Source organism: Falco punctatus (assembly GCF_963210335.1).
Source record: "Falco punctatus genome assembly, chromosome: 3".
Lineage (NCBI taxonomy): Eukaryota > Metazoa > Chordata > Aves > Falconiformes > Falconidae > Falco > Falco punctatus.
This window is the reverse complement of record NC_137582.1, coordinates 95,956,777-95,983,388: the sequence shown is the minus strand read 5'-3', so window position 1 is coordinate 95,983,388 and position 26,612 is coordinate 95,956,777. Positions and strand designations below refer to the sequence as shown.

At 44.0% G+C, this 26,612-nt stretch overlaps 1 protein-coding gene across 5 annotated transcripts in view; it reads left to right on the top strand.

Annotated features, from left to right (window-relative positions):
• The window catches only part of NEDD9 (neural precursor cell expressed, developmentally down-regulated 9), a 109,838-nt gene that overhangs the window by 65,131 nt on the left and 18,095 nt on the right, over positions 1–26,612 (top strand). For 3 of the 5 annotated variants that reach the window (XM_080379420.1, XM_080379418.1, XM_080379419.1), the window contains exon 3: positions 21,406–21,846. In XM_080379420.1, coding sequence (XP_080235546.1) covers positions 21,406–21,846 — 441 coding nt within the window. Of the gene's footprint in view, positions 1–5,520; positions 5,668–5,742; positions 6,036–21,405; positions 21,847–26,612 lie in introns of those variants that run through there. The other 2 variants (XM_080379421.1, XM_080379417.1) reach the window with 2 other exon arrangements.

Genomic DNA, 26,612 nt, shown 5'->3' with positions numbered 1-26,612 from the left:
GCTGTGATGTCTAAATATACATTTCCTCTTGAGCAACCTCCCTGTATTACATTTATCATTTTTCATCCACACAACTGTGAACCAGAGAGAACAGAATTATTTTGCAGTCTCCATAGTTGTGCTATTTTTCAGCTTTTATTAGGAAAAACAAAAAAAAGCCTCTTTTGGCATCTGTAGGTTGAATGGCATGCATGCCACACGTCTGGAAGCAAGCCTGTATTTTTTAACCCATATATAAAAAATATTCAGTGCCAGAGGGGAAAATAAAGGAGCGTATTCTGTGAGCACCACTGTTAGACTGGTTGGTTTGTTTGGGAAATGAGTAAGTCTTTGACAGTATCTCTGGAAGGAATAGGCCAGTGCATGCTCCATCCTGACATTCTTTTCCCTCTCCAGTATTCCCCGCATACCTGACATTTTTCCTGCCCTCCTAACATACCAGTTTATGGGCAGGCAAGCACTGGGAACCCAGTCTGCCACAGCCCTGCACCTGGCTTGAAGCCACCGGCTTCTGCCATCTCTCCTACCCAAAGCACCACCGTTACCTGCACCAGTGCACATACCAAGGGTTGCAGAGCTCTTACTTGCCTCAGCTTTGCAAAGTGTATGTGGCAGCTCAGCTGCGCTTGCTGCCGTCTTCACACAAATTCCTCGCAGTGCTGCTGAGAACATAGAGTCCCCCTGACCCGCTTGCTCTACACCAGCCAGGTGGCTGGGGAGCTGCTGTGCTGCATGGACCTGGAAAAGCTTTTCTTATCCATCCTCATCTGCAGCTAGTGCTCAGCACTGGATCACAGATAAATGTACTTCATTTTGATTTTACATTCTCTCTTTTCCTTTCTGCAGGGTGAGATGGGTCCCTCATGCTCTTTTAGTAGCGATTCCATTGTTTCCTTCTCCTGTGTTCATTTTCCCCTGAGAAGGTGACGGCCTGCTTCTCATAACAAATGAAAATTGTAGTGGTATTTATTTTCCTCCCATTTCTTTCTTTCTTTTTTTTTTTTTTTTTTTTTAATTAAACAGACTTTTCAGATTTCATTCACTGGGTCAGGCTGGTGGCTCAATGATGGCCAGTGCCAGAATATCTAAACCCCAACTGCCTGCCATAATTTCTCAAGCTAACAAAGGCCGGATTCACTTTCAAAATCTTTTGGGTGGGAGGACACCAGTATGTTTCTCTCTGGCTGGCATTTGAAGCAAAACAGAAAGGACAGAGGGAGCTGAGCTCCATTTATTCCCTTTATCTGAAGGAGGGTCACTAAACAGGGCCTTGATGGTTGACTTACAAAGTTAAATGAGTGATTTCTGAAGAAACACTGCATAAAATGCCCTTCTTGAGAATGTGAACAGCTTTTGTGCTTGACTGTGAAGGTAGGTGGAATGCGTGTAGGATTAGTTCATATATATTAAAAGAAATTTAGAATTCAAGAGCAAGGCAAGTGAACTAGCTCCACGGTTAAAATGCATCTTAGGCAGAATGGCAAAGGACAGTCAAATTTAAATAGACTGTTCTATTAACAATTTTTATCCTCATAATTTGAGAATGTAATAATGTAAACCTGGCTACTACAGCGATCACCACTCACCCCTCTGTCTGCCAGGACAGACTTCTGTTACCATTAAATGGAACAGACCACTTGCTTGAAAAGATTTCCATCGCTGGTCAAAGAAAAACAGAGCAGACCTTGTTTTGGTTTGCTGAAATGCAAAATATTCCCTTCTTTGGGTGAGAATGAAATCTTTTTCTCATTATCTCCTAGTGAGGTGGGAGAGGGGGCCTTTCTGTGCAGACAGACACAGAAGCCTGCCCACATCAGTGGTGAATTTTTGTTAGTGTTCTTTTCAGGAAACAGCAGCGTTTCATCTTTTTTAACAGATTTGTCCAAGCAAGCAAATTCCACCACTCTGCGTGTGTATAGAACTATTCTATACTGAAGGAATTCCATCCACTGCATACCCGCTGAACCAGTCTGGGTAGCATTATAGAGGCAGCAGGACCAAGGCTAATTACCACGACTCCTTTGCTCGTAAAGTGCAGTGGCACTATAACTAAATTAATTTTAATCCCAATCCCGCCCGCCCCCCCCCCCCCCCCCCCCCGGCCAAGTATCACAGCAAGAAGTGATGCAGATGCCACACAACATTATCCAAAGGATAGTTAGAGCTTTGTGCAGTGAGGGGGGGGGGGGGAGGGGGGAGGGAAGAAAAAAGATAGCTCAGTGTTTCCCAAACACAGAGCTCACAGACCCTTCCTGAAAAGAGTCTCTCAGTTGTAAGGGAGACACTCTGCTGTGTCTCTCTTTTCTCAGGTTGTATCATGGGGAAATAGGAACAAGGGATTTTTGTTTGAGTAACCTTTCAGAGCAGGATATCTGTCTTGTGTTCTTCTCCTATCCATTGTCACAGGGTGATAGCTGGCTGATTTGCTTCAACGGGTATTCGTGTCCCAGCCCGGCTGACAGCTCTGTTTCATGTTGTGTGCCTAGGGCTGTGGCCGGTGAGCCGCAGAGCCTGGCTGACAAGCAGTCCTTTTGGCTGCCCTACCATTTTACTTGCTGCCATCCCCCAAATACCTCGGAACCCCAAGCAGCAATCGGGAGGGCACCAGGAAGACACAGACCAGTGACAGAGTGAAAAATAAAGCAAGTGATAAGTTTACCAGGATGGTGTATGAGAGTAGGAGGCAAGCAGCAGGTTGCCCAAAGGAGCAGAGAGTAATATTAGTTGCCGTCAGCAGAAGCAAAGAAACAAAAGCCATTGATGCAGGCACAAGACCAAGTCACAGAACCCATTTGCTACTCTGCTAGAATTCCAGCAGCATAAAATATGAGGCAGTGAATCAAGCCATTGCTGTGCTGTGAAGCAAGAAGACACATTACAGGAATTACCCTCCTGAGAACTTCAATAGGATCCTGTAGTTATAAATCCTGGCAATATAGCTCAAGTTGCCTCTACAAGACAGACATCAGTAATACCAGGTCTTGGCTTCCTCATCAGCATGTTCCATTGCATAATTGAGCTGATTATCCAAGGCAACCAACTCAAAACTTTCCTAGACTACGCCTGAAATACAGTATTACATAGTAAATGCACGGCAGTCAAGAAGGTCATCAAGAAAAGCAAAGTGCTTGCGCTAACCACAAATGTGAACTTGCCACAATCCTGACTTCTTTTAGTAATGTGTCAAGGCTAGAGGATCATATTTACAAATCTCTTTTTCAAGGTAGATCTAATTCCTGATATTCACGATAGATCGGGGACCTCTACCATGCTTCTAGCTCTGCTAGAAGTGTTGCACTAAGCGGGAGTATTTCACCCTTGGGGAAATTAAAAACTCCCTCAAAGTGCAAAGAAAACTTGAGACAGTAAACAAAGTAGGTGAGAGGTTGAGGGAGGGTACGCACATTAAATGAGCAGTGGGACTTCACTGAGGAGGAGGTGTGCAATGGCAATCTCTTTTTCTCCCTGTAAAATACCAACTCTTGTTTCTGCTTCTTCAGAATTGTAAAGTATAGCTACCAACACCAATAGACTTCGTGTTTTCATGCCCGAACTGTCATTTCAATGGCATCTAATTAAAAGTTTTTAATATGACTTACAGAGAGTGATAAAGGCAAAACAAAATCTACCATAGAACCACCCAACTAGAATTCTACATTAACACATCAGTTACCTTATATTAAGATCAGTCAGGGACATTTTACATACATTAAAAGCAACACAAGCTAAGACAAAAGTAGAAGGCACAGCTTCTCAAATGTGCTTAGGTTTCATAATGTGATTGTAAAGCATTCTGAAAAAGGAAAAAACAACAATTAAAAGTATCAGTATTGGTGGAGTGACTGGAAACCAGATGCACTCCGTATTTAAATATAGGTGAAGTCAGAAATATGATTCTACTTTTCTTATTTTTGTCTCTGATACTTATCCAGTTCTTATTAATGTGGTTTTACAGTCTTGAATGCGTTTATCTTCATGACAACGGTGCCACATAAAGAGATTATTCAGATCTTGGTCAGGAAACAGGATTTGCATGCTAGTCCAATACCATGCTAACACCTTAGCCATTGCGTCCTCTGTACTTAGGAGAAATTTTTCTCCGCCCAGGAGAAAGTTTTATCCTTAGAGTATTAAGGGGAAAAACATGCAAAAAGAAAATCAAAGGTTAAACTCTACAGTTAAGAATCACTCCAAAGAGATTTGCGCTCTCCTAATAGTAAGCTGGTTATGCATAATCACTGGAAGAATTCTTTTCTAAAATACAGCGTCTAAGGACACAACATACAAATGAGCATTATTCTCCTGAAACTAACCAAATTTATTTTGATGCTACACTTAAAAAAATGCTGCCCCAAACTCAGCACGTACAAAATGATAACAAGTATCTTCTTGGAAAATGAGAAGAATCAACAACAGCAACAAAAATGGAAAGAAAAACCCTTACAAGGGGTTATAGGCAGTGAAGCTATAGCACTGCACAGGGAGCCCAGTCACAGTGGCATGCTCTGCAACACAGAAAGCAGAAGCTCGCTTTTCTCGCTAGTAACTGTGACATCTTTTGTACTGACAGGGACTCACACCGATGAACTACTAGGGCATATGCTGTCAAGAAGGTGGTCTAGAAAAAAAAATTCACATTCAATTAGTACAAGCATGTATTTTATGCTGAAACTAGAGAACGGAGGAGATTGCAGATAAAAGTATGACATACTTTAGAAGCCATGAAGCCATTTTAGCAATAGGATCCCTCTCTAGAAGAGTAGTCACATGAGAATTTATGGATATCACTGTACTATGGAATGAAGTTATGTTTGTAATCTGGTAGTACAAGATTATCCTTTGCTGTTTTTCCTTAGGCCACTAGAAATAGTCTTGCATCCATCTGTGACCTAGAAATGTTGGGTAAGTTCCAACTCGGGCAAAAAGGAGAGAATTTATTTCCCCTTCACCCAAACAAGCTGGAGTATGCCCCATACACAAAGATTCCTATTATGTGCATCTTGTCAATCATGCCTGATTAAGGGGTTAGACTTAAAAAGCATGGAGGATCAGCACACACTTATTTTCCCCGCTCTTTCCTACCCCCAAGATACCAGAGTTAATTATTACTCTTTTCTAAATAGTTCTTATTTGCCATGGTCACTCTTTATAATGGACAGCTTTCGATCATTAAAGCCATCTTGGCCTCTGGTGCCTAACCAGTGTTTAAATAGCAGGCTTTCCCAGGCAAGGCAACACTTGGCATTTTGATTCCCGAGGTACTAGTTTAAAGTAAAAAGTTAAAAGGAGAACAAAAATCAACAAGGAAACAATACAAAGAGAAGAACCGAGCAGCATGAAGTAAGCGTTCAAGCCCTCCGAAAGCTGCACAAGGTGACTACGGAAGGGATGGATGGAAAAGGTTTAGCACCAGGCGGGTTTTACAACAGGCTGGGGCCCCTGCAAGAGCCTAGCTGGCAGGGCCGGTCCAGGCCAGGCTGCAACAGGCATTAGAAGTGCCACACCACTCTGTCACTTCAGTCACTCTTCCCAGCACTCCCTTCACCGATAGCCCAGGCGCTTTGAACCTCGACAGGCCCAGCAATCCCCCAGCGCAGGAGGCAGTGGCGGGGGCGGCAGACAGAAGGCCTGTTGTTCAGAGTGCCTGTTTCACGCAGAGAACTGGAGGTGAGAGGCTTTGAAACGGCGGGGGCAGAGTCGCTGGGTGACAGAGAGCAGGGCCGCCGGCCCCGCTCCGTGCGCGGCTTTCGCCCCCCGGGAGCAGCTGGGCCCAACGCCCCCCGCCCGCTCCCCTCAGCGCCGCCGCGTAACCCGCGCTGCGCCGCCGGCGGCGGGAAGGCGGGAAATGAAGTGGGCGGGGGCAGGAGGGCCCACCTTGTTCCTGAGCGTGGCCAATGGGGAGGCGCTATGCAAATGAGCGGGGGAGCCTGGCGGCGGGGCGGGCGGCGGGGCGCGGAGAGGCAGTGGCGATGCGGCGGCGGGCGCTGTAGGAGCCCCGCCGGCCCCCTCAGCGCTCCGCAGCCATGAAGTACAAGGTGAGCCGGCGGCGGGGGCCGTCCCGGGGCCGGGGTACGGGCGGGCGTCCAGAGCCTGCCAGCGGCCCGCCGTCCTGACAGGAGACGGCCGGCTCGGGGCTCCCCTCAGCACTCCCCCGCCCGGGTCAAGCGGGTCCAGCCGGGACGGGGCGGCCGAGCCCTGCGCGCTGTGTCCAGGCGCGGAGCCCCAGGGGAGGCGCCCGCGGTGGGACGAGGGGGGCAGCGGAGGGGACAGGCCGGCGGGTGGCGGTGGGGTGACGGGCTGTCCCCCGAGCCCGGCGTGGCGCGGTGCCGCTGCCGGCGGCGCTCGGTGCGAGCCCGGCGGCTCGGGAGGGGCGGGCTGGTCCGCGGGGCCCGCCGCGCTCCGGGACAGGTATCGCGGCTTCTCCCCGCCGTGTCCCTCGCCCGTTCGCCAGCCCTTCGTGACTGCATCCTGAGCCCAGGGCACTTTTCCAGGGGTGGGGGGGTCTGTTTGATGGGTCGCAAGTCAGGGGAAAAAAACCCCACCAAAACCCAGCCATCTCATTAAAAAATGGGTAGCCTGTCTCCCATGTTAAATACGGTAAGTCATTTCGGCTTAACTTTTTATCAGAGGTTGGCTGGTGGTTTTTTTTCCCCAAAAGACACAAATGTCAAGGCTTTCATCCCAATATTACTCAAAAGAACTTTGGGCAAGGCACAGAGTTGCCCACGGGGCATTAGGTTACTGTACAGACATACCGTCAGCTTGTGCGATTGGAAAAAAAGGGGGAGCGAAGGAAAAACTTTCCTTCCTCTGCCAGAAATAACTTAAGCATCAATAAAAAGGTGATTTGGAAATGTCACACGTTATATGCTTAGTTTGGAAGTGAGGGCCATCTTCTTAGCGGATTTAGGCAGCGTACTGTAAAACAGCCCTGATGCTATAAAGTTCTATAAGGCTTATAAACCTGGGTAGAATGAGATGTGTGAGTGATGTCTAGGTAAATATACACAGATTTTCATGCTTTTCCATATATCTCTAAGCTCAGCCCAAGCTTTCAGGATCTCTCATACCCAAACTTTGGGAGAGGTCACTAGAGTGAAGTTTTCAAAGCTGCTGCCAGTTTCTCCATTTCATGATGGTTGGTTAAAAATAACCGGGGAAAAGAAATTGTGTAAGATATAGACAGACAAAGATACTCCATGAGTTTGAAAATTTTTATCTGGTTCTAATGGCCTTTGGGGTTTTTTCCCCCCCTGTATCTCAAACTACTGGCTGATTCGAAGTCTGAGATCAAATTCATCTCCTGCCCCTTTCTACTCCATCTCAGATCAGTTCAGGTAGACTTTGTACCTGCTTGGAGAAGCTGTGACTCTTACTACAAAGTGCCAGGCACTCGGGGGTAGAAGAGCAGTGTCCCCGTTAGCGTAGGGAATGAGAAGGTGGTTCAAAAGGGGGAAGTTTTCTTTGCCTTGTCTGGTTGGAATGAGCATTTTGGTTTGGTTTTGTGATTACATAATTCTAGATAGAGAAAGCTAGACAAAGAAAGAAAAAGCTATTTAAAAAAAAAAGGGGGGGGGGGGGGGGAGACGAAGGGGTTTGGCCTCACAAACCTTCTTGTCAGACTAGGGTGTTTACTTTCCCTGAGAATTGTGAAGTAGGTAGTTACACTGTTTAACTTGGACAAACATTCTTAGAGCTGTTTCTTATCCCAGGAGTAACATATAAAGAAAATACTTGCTCATTCAGTCTTTGGCATTTTCTTTCTGTATTTTTTCCCCTTTATTTTATTTTTCTATAGGAAAACAGTGGTCCTGTAGTTTTTCTTGTATACAGAAAATACAGAGCATGCTTGTGGCCTGCCTTCGGGACATACCATCACTTAGCATCACAAGAGGTGGCTTAGCTTTCAGGTGTAGAGTTGGGTCTGTTTAACTGTTCCTAGTGTTGTATTGGGGCCTGTCTACTTGCGTTGTGATAGTCCATAAGATGTAGCCTCATTTAGTGAAACGATTGAGGTGCTTATTGCAGTTTAATTAGAGTATTAAGAGTTGGACAGAACAGGAACTGACTCACGTGTGAGACCCTGAGTATGTCTCTCCATCACTCATGGCTTCACTTTCACTGTGACTAAACCCGAGGTAATTTCTGGTCTAAAAATCCTTTACACTGCTCAGTCTACCTTTTTTTCACTCAAGTGTTTTGAAAACTTGTTCCCTCTCCTCTTTCATCTAAGCTTCTTTTATTGTCCACCCCACTCTTTTAAACATTCTTCCAACTTAATACTCAAGTCTGAATCCTCTGAAAGCTACTGGGAAAATCCCTGTGGATTTAAGCCAGTTCAGAATTTTACCTTATATATATGTCTCTACACGTCTACCTTTTGCGCATCATGTGAAATTCAGTGAAGATGTGACTGTTCAAAGCAAAGACAAATTTGACCCGATGTTAAGTCCTGGTCTACCAGTTAAATATTGGAGGACACAAAAGTTATTCTAACTGAGCCACGGAAAGATGGGAAACGTTAAGTATAACAAATACTTAAGTGTTGGTTGGTCATATTTCTTAGTCCTACTTGTCTGTAAGCTACTTTCAGAAACTAATTCCTGTAGGGTGCACTTTATTATGGCAACACCCCAGTTCTTCATTCAATGACAACAGCATCCTTTTGCACTGAATCTCCATGTACAAAACTGCATCCCATCAAGTTCTCACAGGATGCCATTCTAATATTCTGTAGTTCAGAATGTAGGATCAATCCTTTCTGAAATCAAACTCGGACTGTGATTCCAAGAATGAGGTAGTTGCAGCTAAAATGAACTATGTAGGAACAGAAATACTAATGGATTGCCATGATGAGAGAAGAACATGGATGGGAGAGGATATAGCTGGCCAGCAATTCCAATGCCCATACCTCAGCCAATAAAGTGTGACAGAAGCAAAAGGGAGAAGACATTATCATAACAAGGCTTTTGTAGCTTGTTGGCTGTTCACAAGCAAAACAAAAAGAGAGGGGGAAGGAAAAACGGGGACTTAATATGTTTACTGAAAGATCCAAACAGTTAGTGAAAGGGGAGAGGAAAAACAACTACATTCCTTACCTCATTTAAGCCAAAAGGAATGACGTAGATGTAAAGTATGAGGTCTTGATTATCTATTTTTAGATAATTTGCTGGGCAAGGAAGAAACCTAAATAGGGTTTGAAATGCCTGCCATTTGTGCTAAGGCACAGTCCTGTAATATATAGACTTGATTACAATGCCTGCACGCCAAGACAAACAAAATAGTGTCCCTGGGAAGAAATACTATATTCCCAACCAGAAATGCTTGTGAAAAGCTGCTTGTAACCCTGGCAATGAAAGACTGAATGTCGGGCCGTGTAAAGGGAAAAGAACTGCCTGTACTTTACTAATCAAATCCTCTCAGTTTCATTTATTCTTCACATTCCTCTTTGTTTTCCCTTTTTTTTTTTTTTTAATACCTCAGCAATCACAGGGTGACAGTCAAAGTTAGAAGTAAATAGGAACTGTAAAACCTTGTAAAAGGTAGTACTAGAGGAACAAACCAACAAAGGAAAAAACTGTCCAAGCACTGTCTCTGTTACCGTCGTGAATTTGCAGTGCAAGTTTTGTGATTTTTTCCTCTTTCCTCTGGGCATGGAGGGAGGGAGGGGGCAGAAGTCTAGCAGCATCAGGCCTAAATCAGCAGCAGCACGAGCGAGATGCAGCAATAGGACTGGGTCCTTCCCAAAGCTTGGAGGGCCACTGTCATTTTCAGATTCCTGCTCTTCGCCACTGTGGCCCCCTCCCCTCCTGCAGACCTATGTACTGCTTATAAGCCTTCAGGTTTGGGTCAAGTATGTATTTGTATACATAACAGAGGTAACTGCCTCAGTACCTCAGGATATTTGAGAAACTTCCACAATAGAATTTGTTTGCGCTCCTAAAGACTTGGTGGGATGGCAAGGTGCTGTTAATTCTCTTTTATGTACAGATGGAGGTGCTGAGGCTCAGGGATGTTACAGGACTTGTTTCAGAGGAAGAAGAGCCATCAGAAAGCATTATAGCTAAACAACGTGCAGTTGTTTGCAGATTTTCAAATTTCTATGTTTTAATGCTAATGCCTGCTCCTGAGTAATGTAGCTGTAAATCTATTTCATCAAGAAACTGGGGTAGCCTAATCTGTCTCTGTCCAGTAGTTCCTAGTATGTGATGGGGAAGCAGAACTGCCAGATGAACAGTCTTCCTTGTATTTTTGATAGTTTCAATTCAGTTTGACCCTAGATAGTACAAGAGGATACTGACCTGGGGGTTTTACTTACGCTTGTAACATCCTGCTAGAGGTTGTAGTCACATTAGACTGTTACTTTGCCTTGAGGTACTTTGACTCAACATTAGTCATTCCAAATGGTGCCATACTGTAAAAAGAGCTGATCAGTGGGGGACCTGCCAGATCAGAGAGCAGAAGAACTCCATAAAGTCTTACTATTAGGCAAACATCTTCTGCAAAGGAAAAGTGAAAGTACATTTCAGGAGAGTCCTGCAGCTCTTCTAAGCTAATTACCACTATTTTGCAGAATACAGGCTAGACTTGGGAGAAGTCTCATGAAGCATTACTGTGAACTTGTTAAGTATTGGAGCACAGTTCCTAAGACCATGTTCAAATTCACCTTTGGAATCTTCTGATCTCAAGCACAGCAACAGGTCGGGTTAGGAAAGATTATACCTGCACCAGTATCCTATCACTGAACGTTGAACTCAAACGTGTGGTGGCTTAGGAGAAGTTCATATTTTTGAACTGCCTGTGCTCCATTACAAATATCAGAATCATTGCAGCAAGGCCAGGTGTGTCTAGTGACCCGAATAAAAGCTCAAGTGAGGCAATCCTGAGTCACATACACCTCCATGCACCACAGCTGGCATGGGTGTACCTACTAGCTATTTTGACCAACTTTAGAAACACTAGGAGACAAAAATCCTATTCCGCTTGCAAAGTCATCTGGCAAATAGCTTGCGTTCATGGTACTCCTTAGCCAAGCACAAGATCCTGTTCTTGCACAGACGTACAGGAGAAGAGGACATTCCCTCAATATCTGGAAACAGTAAACAAACTTGTGTCTCTGTGCCTACAAGAAGTAGAAAACCATGACTAGAGCATAGGGCTTCTTGTCATGCTGCTGTTATCAAAGATGTTAGGGGCATAGGCATGACTTCTGCATACAATAGATGACTTTACCTAAGCCCCTAAGTAACCTAAACCCACTTTTGTTTTGCTTATTTTGTTTGGACTAGCTCACCACAGACATTTAAGTACTTAAATCCCACTCATACTAACAGGAATTAGGAACCCACCTGTCTCCAAGATCTAGAGTTTAATTTCATTTTTAAAGCAACATGAGCACTTAAGAGCATGCATAGGTGCCTGCCTTAGCTGCAACGATTGTGGAGAACCCTTATCTTCTACTGTTCCCATTTTCTTGGCAAGTGGCCTTTTTATTTTGCCTTTTGGTCTAGACATTACAGTAGTGGAAACTGTCTTAATTTTAAGTTCATTTTTCCACAGCAGATTTGGACATAGCTTGTGTTTGACAAGAAACAGGACTGCTAAAGCTATAATTTGCAGTTCTAGAAACAGAAGTGCATAGCATGACAAAAATTGTATATTTTTTTTTCTCTATAGGGATGAGGCCCATTCTTGCCAATTGTATATTTTTTTTTCTCTATAGGGATGAGGCCCATTCTTGCCTTTCTATTTTTGTATTCATTTTAAAAACACTTCATTCACAGTCAGAGTGGATTAGCCTGTCTGGAAAAGGAAGAGTAATAAGAATAAGTTTACAGGAATGCCATCAGTGCATCGGAAGGCCTTTCATAAGCAGGCCTCATTCACAGCAAGGTTGAAAGTTTTAGCAATACGGTGGATCATTTGATGACAACAAACCATAGAAAATGCTGAAGCATCCTAGGAGTAAGTCTCAACTCCTCCAATGAATGTCCTGCTTAGTTGAGGGCAGGAGGAGGAAAATACAGACCACGAAAATTCAATGATTCTCTTTCAAAGGAATTTTTTGACCAAAACTTAAGTATAAAACAACTGGAAGCATGCAGTGTTTTAACATGCAGCTTCCAGTAGGTAGGGTCATGAATATCCTTGTCCTATGGACTTTACATCCAGATAAAATGCTTAGGGTAATAAACCAATTTTTACTGTTATAAAAGAGCCTATTTTACAAGCAGATATCTTCTCTTTTTTTCCTCTCTCCTTGCTTACACTGCTTTATCTCGTTTGCAGCCCAACTGCACAGAAACTGCAGAAGCCAATCTCTCATATGATTAAGAACACAGTTAAAGTTGTATTTCAATCTGAGACTAAGCGTAATAACTAACTACTTAAAGCACACCTGCACCCTCCCTCCCTCTCCCTTCTCCAGGGGTATGCTTCCCTAGAAAACATCAGCTTGCCAAAATCAAGCTGTTCCGGGGGTTTGTTGACTTCTGGCTGCTGCCTTGTGGTATGGAGAAGACCCTGACCAGACCTGGCAGAGCCTCCTCTGCTCCCCTGGAAGCATCTCTGATTCACAAGCAACTTGCTGCCTCTCCCCCCACCAGCTCGCTGAGGGCTGGCAGGAAGCTGGGCACACGAGTTCCCAAGCTTGGGGTTTTTTTTTTGGTAAGCTGGACTCTTAAGAGCACCCCAAGTTGTTGCTGCTATGTAGTATCCCAGGTGGTGACACTAAAGTGACAGAGAAGGGTGGCTTTCCCTTCTATAGAGAATTTTTGGAGAGACTTGGGAGAAGAAGAGCATGTCCTGGTTCAGCTAAGTTCTAGATTTAAAAAAAAAATAATTAAAAAATCATACTTCCCCAAAGCTGAAGATATCAGACAGAAATAAGCTGGTGACAATACTGAGGTCCTGTGTCTGCACAGCTATGGTCTCTTGACAGTCTAGTTGTGAATGTTTCCTCAGAGCTGTACAGAGAAGGGTTAAATTTGGGAGGAGGATGGTGTGGTGTTTTTTTTTTTTAAGGAAGCTTTGTCTGGGAGAAGACTGCTCGCAAATGCCAGAAGATGGAAAACTAAGAACTCGAAACACACATTTCAGGATTCTTTCTTTCCATTTTTTTTTCCTTTCCCTTCTCCTCTGCTCCTTCAATTCTTAAGCATTCAACATCTGATCTCCTTTCATTAAGTTTTTAATTGCTTGCCTGAAGGAAAGAGGTTAGGTTTTCCATCTGCTTTTTGATTTTGATGTACTGTGGTTTAATCACAGTGAGATCATATTTACTCTAAGGCTATTGTTTGCATGCTTTATTTTTTCCTCCCTCCCCCCCCCAGCCCCAGCTGATGTCACAGAAGGCACACAGCCCTGGGACGGATTTGAAAAGGCCTTTTAAAGTCATGGAACTAGATCACACCCTTCCTTGGGTGGGGGGAAAGGAAACCGGTTACAAGGGTAAAACATACATAGAAAACTTTGTGAGTTAGGTGTGGTGGAATTTCCCAAAATATTAATAGGTCTTGAAGGTAAGTCAGGGGATGTGGTTTGCATTCCCAGAAAGAGCAGAGAAAGTGGTATTTCAGCACTCCTGTAAAACCCCGCTAACTCAGAGGGCAGGGGAATAAGCTCAAGATCAGGATATATCTCAGGAAATCACTGCTCTACTTTGCTGCAAATGTTACTGTCACAAACCATATCAGTCTTCTGTGATGCTCCAAAACAGGGTGGGTGGTCTGACAGCACAGAAGCAGTGGGCATTAATCTCGGGGTGTTCCCCAGGGCTGAGCGAGTGAGCATTACCTCAGATATGCCCTTTGCTAGCGTAGCGATGACCTGTTGCGTCTCAAGGCACAGGCTGCAAACAGAAGGTTGCTATGTAGTAAAAGGGAGTTGCCACTTCTGTCAGACTTCCCCTACACGCTTCTGAGCACCTCAGAGGTTTTACATGATTCAAAGGGTGTTTGTCATCCAATACATCCATCCTTCACTGCATCAGAAACAGAAGCGGGTAAGTCAGCTCTCCTTATTTAACATCTGACCTCAAATTCTGTTTCTGCGATTACCTTTGTAGTGCCCAGGAAATCAGAGCAGCACACCCCTGCATCTATGTTCTCTAACTTCTCTAACTAAAATAAAGCAAAACCAGCCCAGCCAAAACTCAATCAAGAGACAAACAAACAGAGCCTGGTTTATTGTCCTTCTAGGCAATGCAGAGTTACCATTTTGTTACTCTTAACGGACACAGAGCCAGAATACTTCCTTTTCAACTCATTTGTCCAGTTTGAAACGTCAGGCACTTCATGGTGATGCACTCAGTGCAGAACAATGAAGTATTTTATTCACACAGGCCAGAGCTTCAGTTAAGATCTCTAACCTTCATTTTCACATTTTTCCTTTTTTACTTCCCTCCCAGCCTTTTCTACCCTCCTTATTCCTTCTTTTGGATTCACACATTTAGATTCTCTCCCAAGTTGCCGGTTCACTGCCACATCTCGGTGTCACAAAGCACTTTGCTGACTGCCTAAAAAAAATAATGGCTACACAAATATCTTGCACTTGCTTAAAATAGAACAGCTCTGCTGAAACAAGAGATGTTCTTAGGCCGGAGAGCCTTCAGTCTCTCGCATGTTTAAATTAAGTTTGAATACAAGTTTTGGGTGAACTGATGGACCACAGCAGCATCTTGAGCAGGAGTGTGAAGTGCCTGGGCCCTGCCTGGTCTGCTCACTGCCTGCCTGCCACCTGAGCTGGCTGGAGTGCTGTACCTGCAAAAACTGAGAGTAAATACATCCAAAGCATGACAGCCATAAGGCCTACTTCATCTTATCCAAGTACAATCCAGTAAAAAGGGGACATTCCTATTTTTCACCCTTAACTTTCTGTGTAATGGTCATGCTACAAAACAACCCCAGGCAGAACAAACTGAAATTCAGACCTTTCGGGCCAGACAGAGGGGCTGGGAGAGCTAGAACACCAAAATAAGGCACTTGCCTTTCTCCCCTGCAGACCCAAGATTTTCCACATCACAACCTCCAGGCATTTTGGCGTACTTGAGCGTGACTGACTGCCTCTGTTCCGGAGACGCATAGGGCTAGAGTGCAAGGATACTCAGGGTGGACGAAGACCTGTCCTCCTTAGGGCTCTGCTGAGGCTGTTAACTCTCATTAGCTGTAAAGCCAAACTTCCAAATCTGCACATGGAAAACAGCCTTAATTTACATCCAGCAGGACCTGCAGTTATTTGGGCTAGCAATGCTTGACCAGAAAAGTATCTGCACTAAAAGAAAATTTGGTGGAAGAAAGCAAGAAAGCGCCTGAAAATTGGAACTGGGGGCTTTGTCTGTAAGCGTGAACTGAAACATTACCATGGTGAGCATTTACAACCAGGCTCCCTCTTCTGTCGTTAGCTGAGAGCCAGGGAAGCTCACAGTTCCCAGCGAGCAGACCCGCAGCCTGAACGAGATGCCAAGGACCTGGCAGAGTCCTCCTGCCAAAGCTGCAGTTAACTGCAACACCTTGGCTGTGCAGCAAGCTTTTCTACATGCTGTGGTAGCACTTCCTGTCACCTCTGCTTCGCTGTCGACTTAAGATAAATACTAAGTGCCTGCACACAGCTTGCTGCTGGCAATTAGCAGTTACAGGTCTGCACACACGTAGGGGCTGTTACGGCCAAGCAACAAGGCATCATTTTATAGTTCATTTCCCATGTTGGCACCCACATGGACATACCTAAGAACATGCCGGTGCATCTTGGTGTGTGACAAAAAGCGCTGCCTGCTTCCAGGTTTGAGGAGACCAGCAACACACATTATTCAAGGTATACACCTGTTACCTACTGTGCCTCGATAGTTTCTTGCGTTGTAAACACCATGCAATAAATTCTTTATTTCAGGGGCAGTGACAGTGAGAAGCAGAGAAGGTGCTAAAAAGCGCCGATGTTAAACTGTCCAGTGACTCTTGCACTGAAGCCCTTATGTCAGAAGGCGCAGAGCACAAACTTGCCTATCTTCTGCCAGTACTGCTTGTAGTCAAAACTGTTTCTCAGAATAAAACTCATTCTTTACTGGGTTTTCAGATCAGTTCTTCAGTCTCACAGGCAAATCATTACTATTAGACCTACTGCAACCATACATGGGTATATAAATGCTTAAGCTTGCTTTTGAATGGCAGTGATTAGTTTTAAAGAAACCTAAAAGATGGGGGAATCTATACTGAAAATTATTATGTGATGGATAATTAAGAGTGAGCCAACCAAAATGAAGCTACTGGTTAGAGCACAGACACTCCTTTGGGGTGTCTCCCCCCACCTTTCCTTCCTTTGTTCCTCTCTTCCTTCCTTCTCCTGAGCTAGCTAAACGTAGAAAAGCTGTTTGGCATTTTAAGAAACAGTTTGTCCAATAATAGACGAAAAGGGTCCCACCCTTTTTCATTTAAAAGCAGAGGTGATTTCCCTAGTTCTGTTTGCACATAAAACTCTACATATAGGAAGCAATATTTAAAAACAAGACAAAGCAGAACAAAACAACGTGTCCCACCAGCCAAGCACAGCGCAGGGATCAGTCTCCACAAGCCTGTGTGCTCTGGAACATCCTCATGTGGCACTTTCGTGGAAGCGACTGAAATTCTTCAAGCTTATGGTTGGTTGAACCTTTTCCTCGAGCGTTCATTCATTGCAGAGCTGGCCGAGGAGTCAAGTCGGCAGCCCTGCGCTAGGAGCTTGGCACCGCGACACTCAGCCCTTAAAGAGTCCATTGTATTTAACCTCATAGCATGTCATTTATTATTCCTGTGTTTGCTTCCATGGCTGTGGGCACCTCACACGCTCTTGTTACCCACGTCACTGGATGTGTTCACACTAATAGAAAGAGTAGATATTTCCACCACTCTTTAACTCTTCTGCCATTCAGCCTCATCAACAAACAACCTTTTCATCCTCCAAACCACAAATTACAGAATTCTACCAGATCCCTTCACTGCAGGGAAGGCGAACCAAAACAGATCATATTCTTCAAAGTATTTTCACGTGTCTTTATTCAACTGCAGGCATGTTAACCATCAGATGCAGTAGGCTAAGGAGAGGTTAGACACACCTTTGACTGTTCAATGATAGACCTCATTTATGCATCTGAATTTGGCTTGTAATTCCTTCAGCATCTAAGAAGAAAAATAGTTTACAGAGGGTTTTGAGGTTTTGTTGTTTAGGTTCTGCAAGTAGAACAGCTGACAGCTTTCAGGGCAGCAACAAAGTCTGGTGAGCCTCTTCCTGCAGCATGTTCCAGCTACAGTCCCCAGGCAGCAGTCATTAGGGTCAGGCTCCCTTTCACTTTGACTTGATGACAATTGGGATAGCACTTGATTTAGCAGACTACTAAAAAACTTCATTTTATTCAGTGATTTTACAGAAGGTGCTTTCTACTGCACTCAAAGAGTCCAAGGTTAAGAGGAATTTAAGCTTCTTGAGAACAAATATTTTCTTTTTGTTTTGCCTGTATAGAGTACAAACACAGTGGGGGCCTGACCCTGGCTTCCACTTCCAAACATCCCAGTATTGCTAGCAAGGCTTGAGGATACAAAAGCTGAACTGAACCTTTCCAGTCAACCGTTAGTTGTAGAGAAGCACTAATGGAAGTAATGGCTGCTGTAATACAAAGGGCTCGGGATGATAGAGCTATATATTTACCTATATATTTTTTTTCTCTTTGTATTAGAAATAAAGGGACACCTGTGCAACTTGCCAGCTGTGAAAAACTAGCTTCAAGACAAGTTTCTCAGCAGCCCTCTCTATTGACAATTTGTTTAGGAAATGGTCAAGTTTATTTGTGTAGCACTTAGTCATACAAAAAGGTCACTGCTGTTGCCTTACCTTCTTATATCAGACGTGTTAGTGCTTATTCGGTGCCTATTTCACAGACAGGTGAGTGACAGATCCTTGCCTCTAAGAGCAAGTCCAGTTAATTCCAGATAACCCTCCCCAGTCTCTGAGCTGGTGAGACCAGTGATGGGGAGTGTTCTGAGATGCAGGCTGTGATGCCCACAGCATCCAAAAATTATTTGCATTTGTCAAATCAATCCAGATACAGCCCACAAGTGTTCAGGGTGTCTTTGATTAGGACTTCTTTTTGTGTGCGTAAAAGTAGGGACTACAGTCTTGATCACCACAGCAGGTCAAAGGTGCTCTGTGGTTTTCAAAAGCTTTCCTGATGACATTCTGTGGTGATAATTTCTTTTTTCTGAAGACTGACTCTGCTGACTAATGAAAGCAACTGTGATAGTGTTCCTGAAGCTCATATTAAGAAATCCTGTGAAGGAAGAATGAAATCAGGGAAATGCTCAAAACACAGGTTTGCTTAGCAGGAACAGTGGCTGTGTTGCTGGCAACAAGCAGCAGGCTTAGGATTTCTGGTCCCAGTTCTTATTTGCAGGAATATTTTGCCAGCTTCAGTACTCCATCAGTGGCTGATGCTGGTGGCATGGGCCATTTAAAAGGCCTTGAGGATATTGCTGTGAAACAAGTGGCAACCAATTAGTATAATTCACATACTGGTGCCTGAGTTAACACTGACAACGAGAATCTGAAGCCGTTTGCAGCAAAGAAGTTCTTGAAGCATATCCAGAAAGTATTAACATGCTGCATGCCAGGTGGTGAGAAGGTCACTGGGACAGAGATAATGAGCAACTGGAAAAAAAATTCACATGGGAACTTTTATCTGCTCTAATTCTACCAGTTTTCCAGCTTTGTTCTGAGAATTGCTTTGCTACAGAAGCTAATCGAGCTTTTCAAATACCTTTAATCACTAAAGTATGGAAGAATAAGCGTTTATCTTTGATTTAGCCTGCTTGTTCAGTGCCCCCGCCCCGCCCCCCCAACCTTCCTCCTTTGTTAAATAATACTCTCTGCAAAAGCTTCCTTTAAACAGTCAGTTGCACAGCCTGAGCTAGTCACATTAGTAGATTTATCCTGTGCAAGACAAACTAGAAAGAAATGTAGAAAGGTAAGAGATTAACTTGAATATTCAGACTGGGCAGGAACTTATCTTTTCTGAGCTCTTTCGACTCAGCTGAGCAGCCAAGTCAACATGGCAAGAGCACAGATACAGTGTTCAAGACGACACCACTGTTTTTTGACCATGCTAAAGAATAGTTTTACAGTTCTGCCAAGGCACGGACAAAATTGCTCCCTGCTTTATCTCTATTTGCATTTCTGAGTGTTGTTGACTGATGAGCTGAGTAGCTGTACAGAGAGAATGGTGGGCCCCAGTGCTGCTGTTTGCATGGGAGTTTAAAATGGCAATCCTACTCTTCCAAGCCAAACTTGATTTATGCTGGCCTCACTAATGATACCGATGAAAGGCAAAGCCAGTGTTTCTCATACATTTGAAAGCTGATCCCCCATTCAGAGAAGAGAAAACTGATCTCACGCACCCCATTTCAACACTACGTCTTGGGAAAAGCATATTCTTCTACCTTTTATGTGACATCTGAGCTGACCCTTCCTCCATCCACCAGTCAGCCCCTTCATACAGCCTCCCAGCTGTATACTACACTTAGGAAAAGTTGAACTGAGCAAGGTCAAATGGAAGCCTGCTGTTTTGATGAAGCACAGAGATGATGCAAAAACATCAGTGCTTGTCAATGGGGAAAGATACAAGTGGGGGATAAAATAAAAAGTTTTGATATGTCCAAGAAGGAGAATAAACACGACAGATGAAGACACTAAACTGAACTTGATGCTATCCCTTTAACAGAGGGAAGATAAGTCGTCAAGACAGCTGCATATCCTATCTTAGGGTGGATTAGCACCATTTCGGTTTGTGTACACCATTCAAATGCTTCAGCTAGAACACTCCAGACCCAGGGCTTCCTGTGTTTTTTTTCAAGTGCTTACGATTAGTTTATAACTGTCTCTGCTGACTGCCCTCACCAAAAAGCAGGCAGGCATGGAACAGTTGTTGCCAATGCATTTGGAAATATCACCAGAGCCAAGAAATTAAGTGTTCACTGCCTTTGTGAGGGGTCCAAGAATGTCAGTGCAGACAGCTTGCCTACTTTCCATTGAATACCGACACCTGGCCAGTTACTCAGACCTGCATGTGCCATGTGGACCTGCAAAGGGAGCTGGTTCAGTCCCTGAGAGTCAGACCACAATCATACATCAACTCAGAGCTGGCTTAAAACTTCTTAGTAGAGGTACTGCCGGTAGCATAGCTACAACAAAACAGAGGTCAGGGCAGGCTGCAAAGCCTGCCTGAAACAGTAGGCAAATGCTTGGGAGTAGATCCGTGTGATGAAGTTCCCTGTATTATTACTGCTCCACTGACATAGTCAAGCAAAATGAATGTAAGTGTGCTTGAGGTACGTTGGCACAGCTCAAAGGCACTTGACTGCTTTTAGACTCCTCCCAAGTTGCATGCAGATGCACTCTATGGTAATGATTGGAACCTAAATTCTTAACGCTCTTTAACGTAAGGACAAGCCCACACATATTGCTACAGCTTTCCCCACAGCAAAGGCATGACTCCATCTGGGGTCACTGGACACCTTTTTAAAAAATGTTCTCTTCAAGATCTCTCTACAGAGAGGGGGACTCTGGGGAACCTTTTCCTTTGAGTTTTTTTGGTTGTTTGGGGGGTTTTTTTGGTGATGGTGGTTTTGAGGCAGTGGGGGGAAGAAGCTTTTTGCCCATTAAGCCAGTGCTGTGCTGCACCACACCACTAAGGAAGTTCACAGAAAGAATGAGAAGGCAGAGCACTACATACCAATGTGAGCATCATAGTTCAAAACCCGTGACATTTTGTCAATTTTTAGTTTTGGCTGGTTTTTCTCACCAGGTGATCTACAGATCCCTGACTTTAAAGGAGCCTACAGGTGAGAGCTAAGACAAGCCAGCTCACCACCTTCACACTAATGGGATCTGCACCTCTAGCAGAAAGTCTTTGGGGACCCTGAAAAACGTAAAAAAATGTTTGGAAACAACTGCTCTGGATTATGTCCCTGAGAGCCTTATTCAAGTTTTATTTTAAGTATCAGCTGGCTGTAGCAGCACACAGCACAGTTACAGGGAAGTCAATGTCAAGTGATGAAGGTACAAGCCCCCATTCACAGGAATAGCATCTCAATGCCAAGAGCAGAGCTCTCCTGACTCCCTGTCTGTTCAGGTGACTAGACCACATAAAGAGCTCCTACCTGACCTAGCATTACTGGAAGACTTCTCACTAGCAGTGTTGCTAACACAAGCCTCTCATTTTTCATGCGCAGGGCAGAGAAATCCTGTGCTGCATTGTTTTCCCATGTTATTTTGATTTCCTGTACTCTTTTCAAAATAAGTTCTTATTTCTCTCCACTTAGAATGTGAAGTTTTAGAAGATTCTAGTATGTTTGTTCATGTGTTTTTCTTGCCCTTCTTTCTCCACAGAATCTTATGGCAAGAGCCCTGTATGATAATGTCCCTGAATGTGCAGAAGAGTTGGCCTTCCGCAAAGGAGACATTTTGACGGTGATAGAACAGAACACTGAAGGTCTTGAAGGATGGTGGCTCTGCTCCTTGCATGGCCGGCAAGGCATTGTTCCAGGCAACCGTGTGAAACTCCTGATAGGTCCAGTGGTACAGGACAGTCCTTCTGGCCAGGATATGTCCAATTCAGGACTGATGCATCAATCCTTCAACCAGCAAAAGATCTACCAAGTGCCAAGCTCACATGCCTCAGCACGTGATCCTGTCTACCAAGTGCCACCTTCCCATCCGAATCAGGGAATTTACCAAATACCCACCGGTCATGGTCTCGTGCGACAAGATATTTACCAAGTGCCACCTTCCATGCAGAGATGTATTGATGGTTCAGCTCTGACTAACAAGGTGTGTGTGCATTTGCTTTTATGTCATAGCTCCAAAGCAGCTCACTTGTGCTGAGCACCAGTAAAGTAGTTAATGTCCAGTGATAGCCTATGATAGGAAGGATCGGTGTATATTTGCCTGTGGGAGGCAAATAAAAGCCCAGTTCTTAACTGCTTGCTTAATTTGCCACGAAGATACACAGCAGAGGATTTTGGAGCTGCGCTTCCGCAGGATCTAAAGATGAGGGAGAGCACGTGAGCTTGTGTCCTCACAGGCTCCCCAAGGAAGCTGAAGCACGTTTTGCCTATGGCACTCTTGCATTATAGGCTCAAAGAGAGCTGCTGCAGTAAGATTAACTCTCCCACAAATTAACATCATCTGCCCAAGTAATTTTTGTTTAATTAAAAATGATGTACTGCCTTGCTGGAGAAGTCCCAGTGGGTCTAAACTACAAAGAAAACAGTGATTGATGAGACAAGGGCCATACTTGGAAGTCCGAGGGTGCAAGAGGATGATGATAGTGAGGGATGTTTTTAATACTGAACCTGAAGTTTATAAGGGTGCACTTGATGGTTGTCTCCAGCTAAATTTCTTGATTGCACCATGGAGCTGTTGCAGCTCCCACTTTCATCGCTGCAGCAGCTGCTAACTCCCAAGGCTCCCATGAGAGGCACTGCATTATGTGGGTCCCTTATTCCTGCTGACCCTCTCAGGCTCTCCCCATCTCCTGTCACTCCCTCATTGTACCTTCATGGGGTACCAGCCAGGTACCCCAATGGCTGCAAAGGGTTAAGGAAGGTACCCAAGGGAGGAAGGAGATTCTCCTTGTCTTCCAGATCCCTTATTGCTAAGCCAAAGAGAACCTCCTACGTTCCCTCCATTCCTTGCTCAACAGCTCCAGATGCTAGCATCCTCCTTACCTTTAGAGATTAAGGCATAGTATTTATCTGCAAGTTACGTGAGCAGATGATGTCTCTGTCAAGAAGTTCCTGAGCGGTTTAAACTTTCGTCACCTAATTTAGATCAACAAGACAGGCTGTTTCAGGTTTTTCCCCCACCTCTCCCCCAACTAAGCCTTTTTCATATCAGGCCTTTGGAAGGCATCTACTAATGCTTTTATTTCCTTGTTACAATTTCATTTTCCTTGGTAAAAATTGATTTCTTTTTCTTCCTCCTGAGCAAGAGAAAGAGACCTGTGAAGTCATACTAAGTCAGGTTATAAAGAGGTTTGTTTGCTCAGCTTTTCCACAATGAAATTTTGTGGGGTGTGCAAAAAGATAAAGTGAGAAAATTGCGCTTGCTGCTCATGTAGAGATAGGAGTTTTGTTAGAGCAGTTATGCAGGTTTTCTGAGAAATATTACATCTTTTCTCTCCATTTCTCCTTTCCCTACAGACTAGATACAGTGAAATCTTTTTCAGGGGCAATATAGTTTACCTATCCACAGCAGCATTTAGATATCCTCCAAGGTAGTTTATGGGCACCTGGTGAACAGCCTTTTGATGGTACAGCACAGAAGAGATCCCACTTTACTGTACATTGCATGAAACATTACAGCGCTGCGGCAGAGATGCCACAGGAGCTGCACTGAAGTCTGTTGGGAAGCCCAAGCTAACAGCTTGGAGTGTTACGTACTTTAATTTTAGGACCTGACCTACCTAAACAACCACTGGCATAGTTAGTGTAACGCAAGTGTGTATGTGTACCCTGCACAATTTAAGCCTGAAAGGAAAGCATTCTCCAACTGCATGTGAAGTCTGTTCTCTCTGAAATAGAACATTCTACATAGACTTGGTTGCTACAGGGACTGTTAAAACCCTAGATAAATTAAACCAAAGATTTCAGAGTCTCAGTGTAAGTGCAAACTTCTGTTGAGATGCAAAAATCAGAAGCATTAAAGCATCTATTTTCTCCAAGTTTCTGCCTGGAAATTTTTCAACAAGCTTGAATATGATTTTTTCTGAATTCAGGTCACCTTCTTTAGAAAATCAAGAGCATTTATTTGGCTGACTTGTTTCATTTTAATTCCTTGCAACCTATGAAAGGTCAGCTATGCTGTATAAAAACAAATGGCTACGTTGCCAACTACAAAATAAACTAAACATGCACATTTATAAATCATTTTACCCTCAGCAAAGTAGCTACTGATATGCTTAGCACTAGCCAATTCTTGCTACTTAGGGTAGGATCATTTTAATCCCGACTTTAAATTTATTTAGCTTAAGAGCCCTGAGTCTCAGCAACTGTCTCGCTAGTGGCAGGCATGCTAGATGGCAAACCTCATGGCAATGGCTTGCTTCGGCAAGGGGCAGACATGCCTCTACTCCCTTGGAATTGCTAGTCCTACACTTTTAAAAATAGCTCATTGGGATTGAAACCCTAGTAGACAAGAGAAGTGTAGGGTTGTTAGTAAAGGAGGAGTCTGATGCAAAACATACTCCCTTTTTTGTCATCCTAACCTTGCAAGACTGCTTTTTACTGCTACAGCTGCAACTATCTGCTTATGCCTTTGTGAAAGAAAAGCCTAATTAAGAGGAAGCACTTCAGCACTCATCTCCTTTGTCAGAGGAAACAGTCCGTCCTCCAGATTCTCCTCCTCTAGGAATCATAAAAAGCAATCCTTAGTACAAAGGAAAGCTGGAAATCTTGAAGATTTGATTTTGAGAATCTTTGCTTTGACTTCCAGAATGATTAATCTCTTCTCAGACTTGTGACACCTGTGCCAGTGGCTTAAGTGAGCCACTCTGCCTTCTCCCATCAGCAGAAACAGCTGGTTAGCAAGCTCTGCATTTCACCAGTTTTCAGGCTGTGGAAGGGGTTTGCGTTGAGGGCATCCTATACGCAAGCCTTCTCCTTTCCCATAGCAGTAGCTAGAGCAGGCTGTGTCCTCTAGACACCGTTCTAAGCAGGACCAGCAGCAGTTTCTGACCTATCCATTTCTGCACGCATTTGCCTGTTTTCTTTGTGCAAATTGTGGTTTGGCTGTGATACGAGTTTTACAGGCAGAGCTTAGGAACCACTGTCAGGCAGGAATTGCCTAGCCTTAAGGAACAGTAAATCAACAGCATGCATGTTGTAAAGCTGTGCTGAGGTAACTCATCTTGTTAGCCAGAAAGGCAAAGCAAGTCAAAAAGGAGTCCTGAGGCAGGTAATTATAGTGATTAATTGATTCTGGCCAAGCAAGCTGTTGACAACAGAGCTGTATCAGCTCCTTATATCACATAGAAATACCACCTTCTAAAACACACCCTATAAACAAAACCGATAACAAGGGATGGTTTAAAATTAGTCTTGGTTAGCCCCAAGCTTTTATAGCTCTTCTGCAAGTCTAGTCACTGAACGGCTACACCCCTAAGTGTGAAGAGAGTCTGAGGAGCATAAAGATACAAAAGCTGTATCTTAGAATTTTTTCCTTCTTTGTGCTCTGCCTTCAAACTTACTCTTTTGCTGCAGCCAGCAAAGAGAAGGAACCTTTACACAAATCTGACATTCAGGAGACCTGGGGTTTTTATCCTTGCCAGACTGCTGCATAGTCTTGAATAGTGTTTTTGCACCTCAGCAATCTCACCTGCAAAATATGTGGGGTAATTATGAGAGGAACTTGTTCTGTACAGACTGCTTCGAGAACACACTTTGAGAAAGATGCTGTCAAAGCACAAAGTCTCTTTTGCATCTGTGTTTAATTATTAGTTTACACATGAGCTTTAAACAGGGAAGGCTACACATTAAAAAAAGTCACTACTGTAATTTAAACACGCTTTTTCTGGTGCAGTGTTACCCCTAACTGTAAACACACTTTTTCTGGTGCAGTGTTACCCCTAACTGATCTGTTGTGCACTCCCTATTATCCTGGAAATAGCATTGGCCAAAACACGCAAGGGAAACATTTCCTTGTTGAAATACAGTTTTGACAAATTCTGAAGGCTTTCTGTAGGAATCAGTAGCTTTCCAGAGAACTTTAGATCAAGGGAAATTGGCACAAAAAAGAATATAAGGCTGATGCACCACAGCTGTTTGAGCAGGGAAGAGGCTGCACTGTAGGGGTTACCAGCCCTGAACTGCAGCTCTCACAAGGCATGGACTAAGTCAGGCAAATAGAGATTAATGCCAACTTGGAACATAGCAGCTTTTTTGTTTGTTGTTCTGTTTGAACTAGAACTTTACAGTTCAGGAAACACTCAAGCTTTATCCACCTTTTAAAAGTGGATAAAGCAGAACAGGGAAGGAACTCATGTCCACATGTGAACATCTCTGGCCCATTTCCAAGTATAAACATGCCCTTGACAGATCAAGGGTTTCACACCCCACCATCCTGCTATCTCCACCTTTTTCAAGGGTTCACTGTGTTCAGCAGGAGGTTTGGGTAAGCCAGAGCCAAGGGAACAGACCTTGTTTCCTGGTCCTTATTTTAGAGTCGTGTTGGGTGAATCCATGAGAAGTGGAGACACCACCCCACAAGCAGCACCACCCTGACAGTTCTGGCACAGACTTCAGTAGCAGGAGCCAGTTAGCCACGTTATGACGTTTTTCCTTCCAATTAAACAAGTGCTGTCTTAGCCGGGAGGAAAAAAACTGCTATATAAAACATTTGTTCCAGAAATAAGCCTGCTTTCACGTTATTAACTTTTTTTCTTGCCTATTTTCACATTTATGAAGTGAGACCTACATTAAGCATAGTAAGGAGTTGTGTGGCAGGTATATTTTGTCATCAGAAAGACCACAAGCATATCTAGTATTCTGTAGTTTGCTGGCAAGATGTATCTGTATTACAAGATTGAATGATGTCCC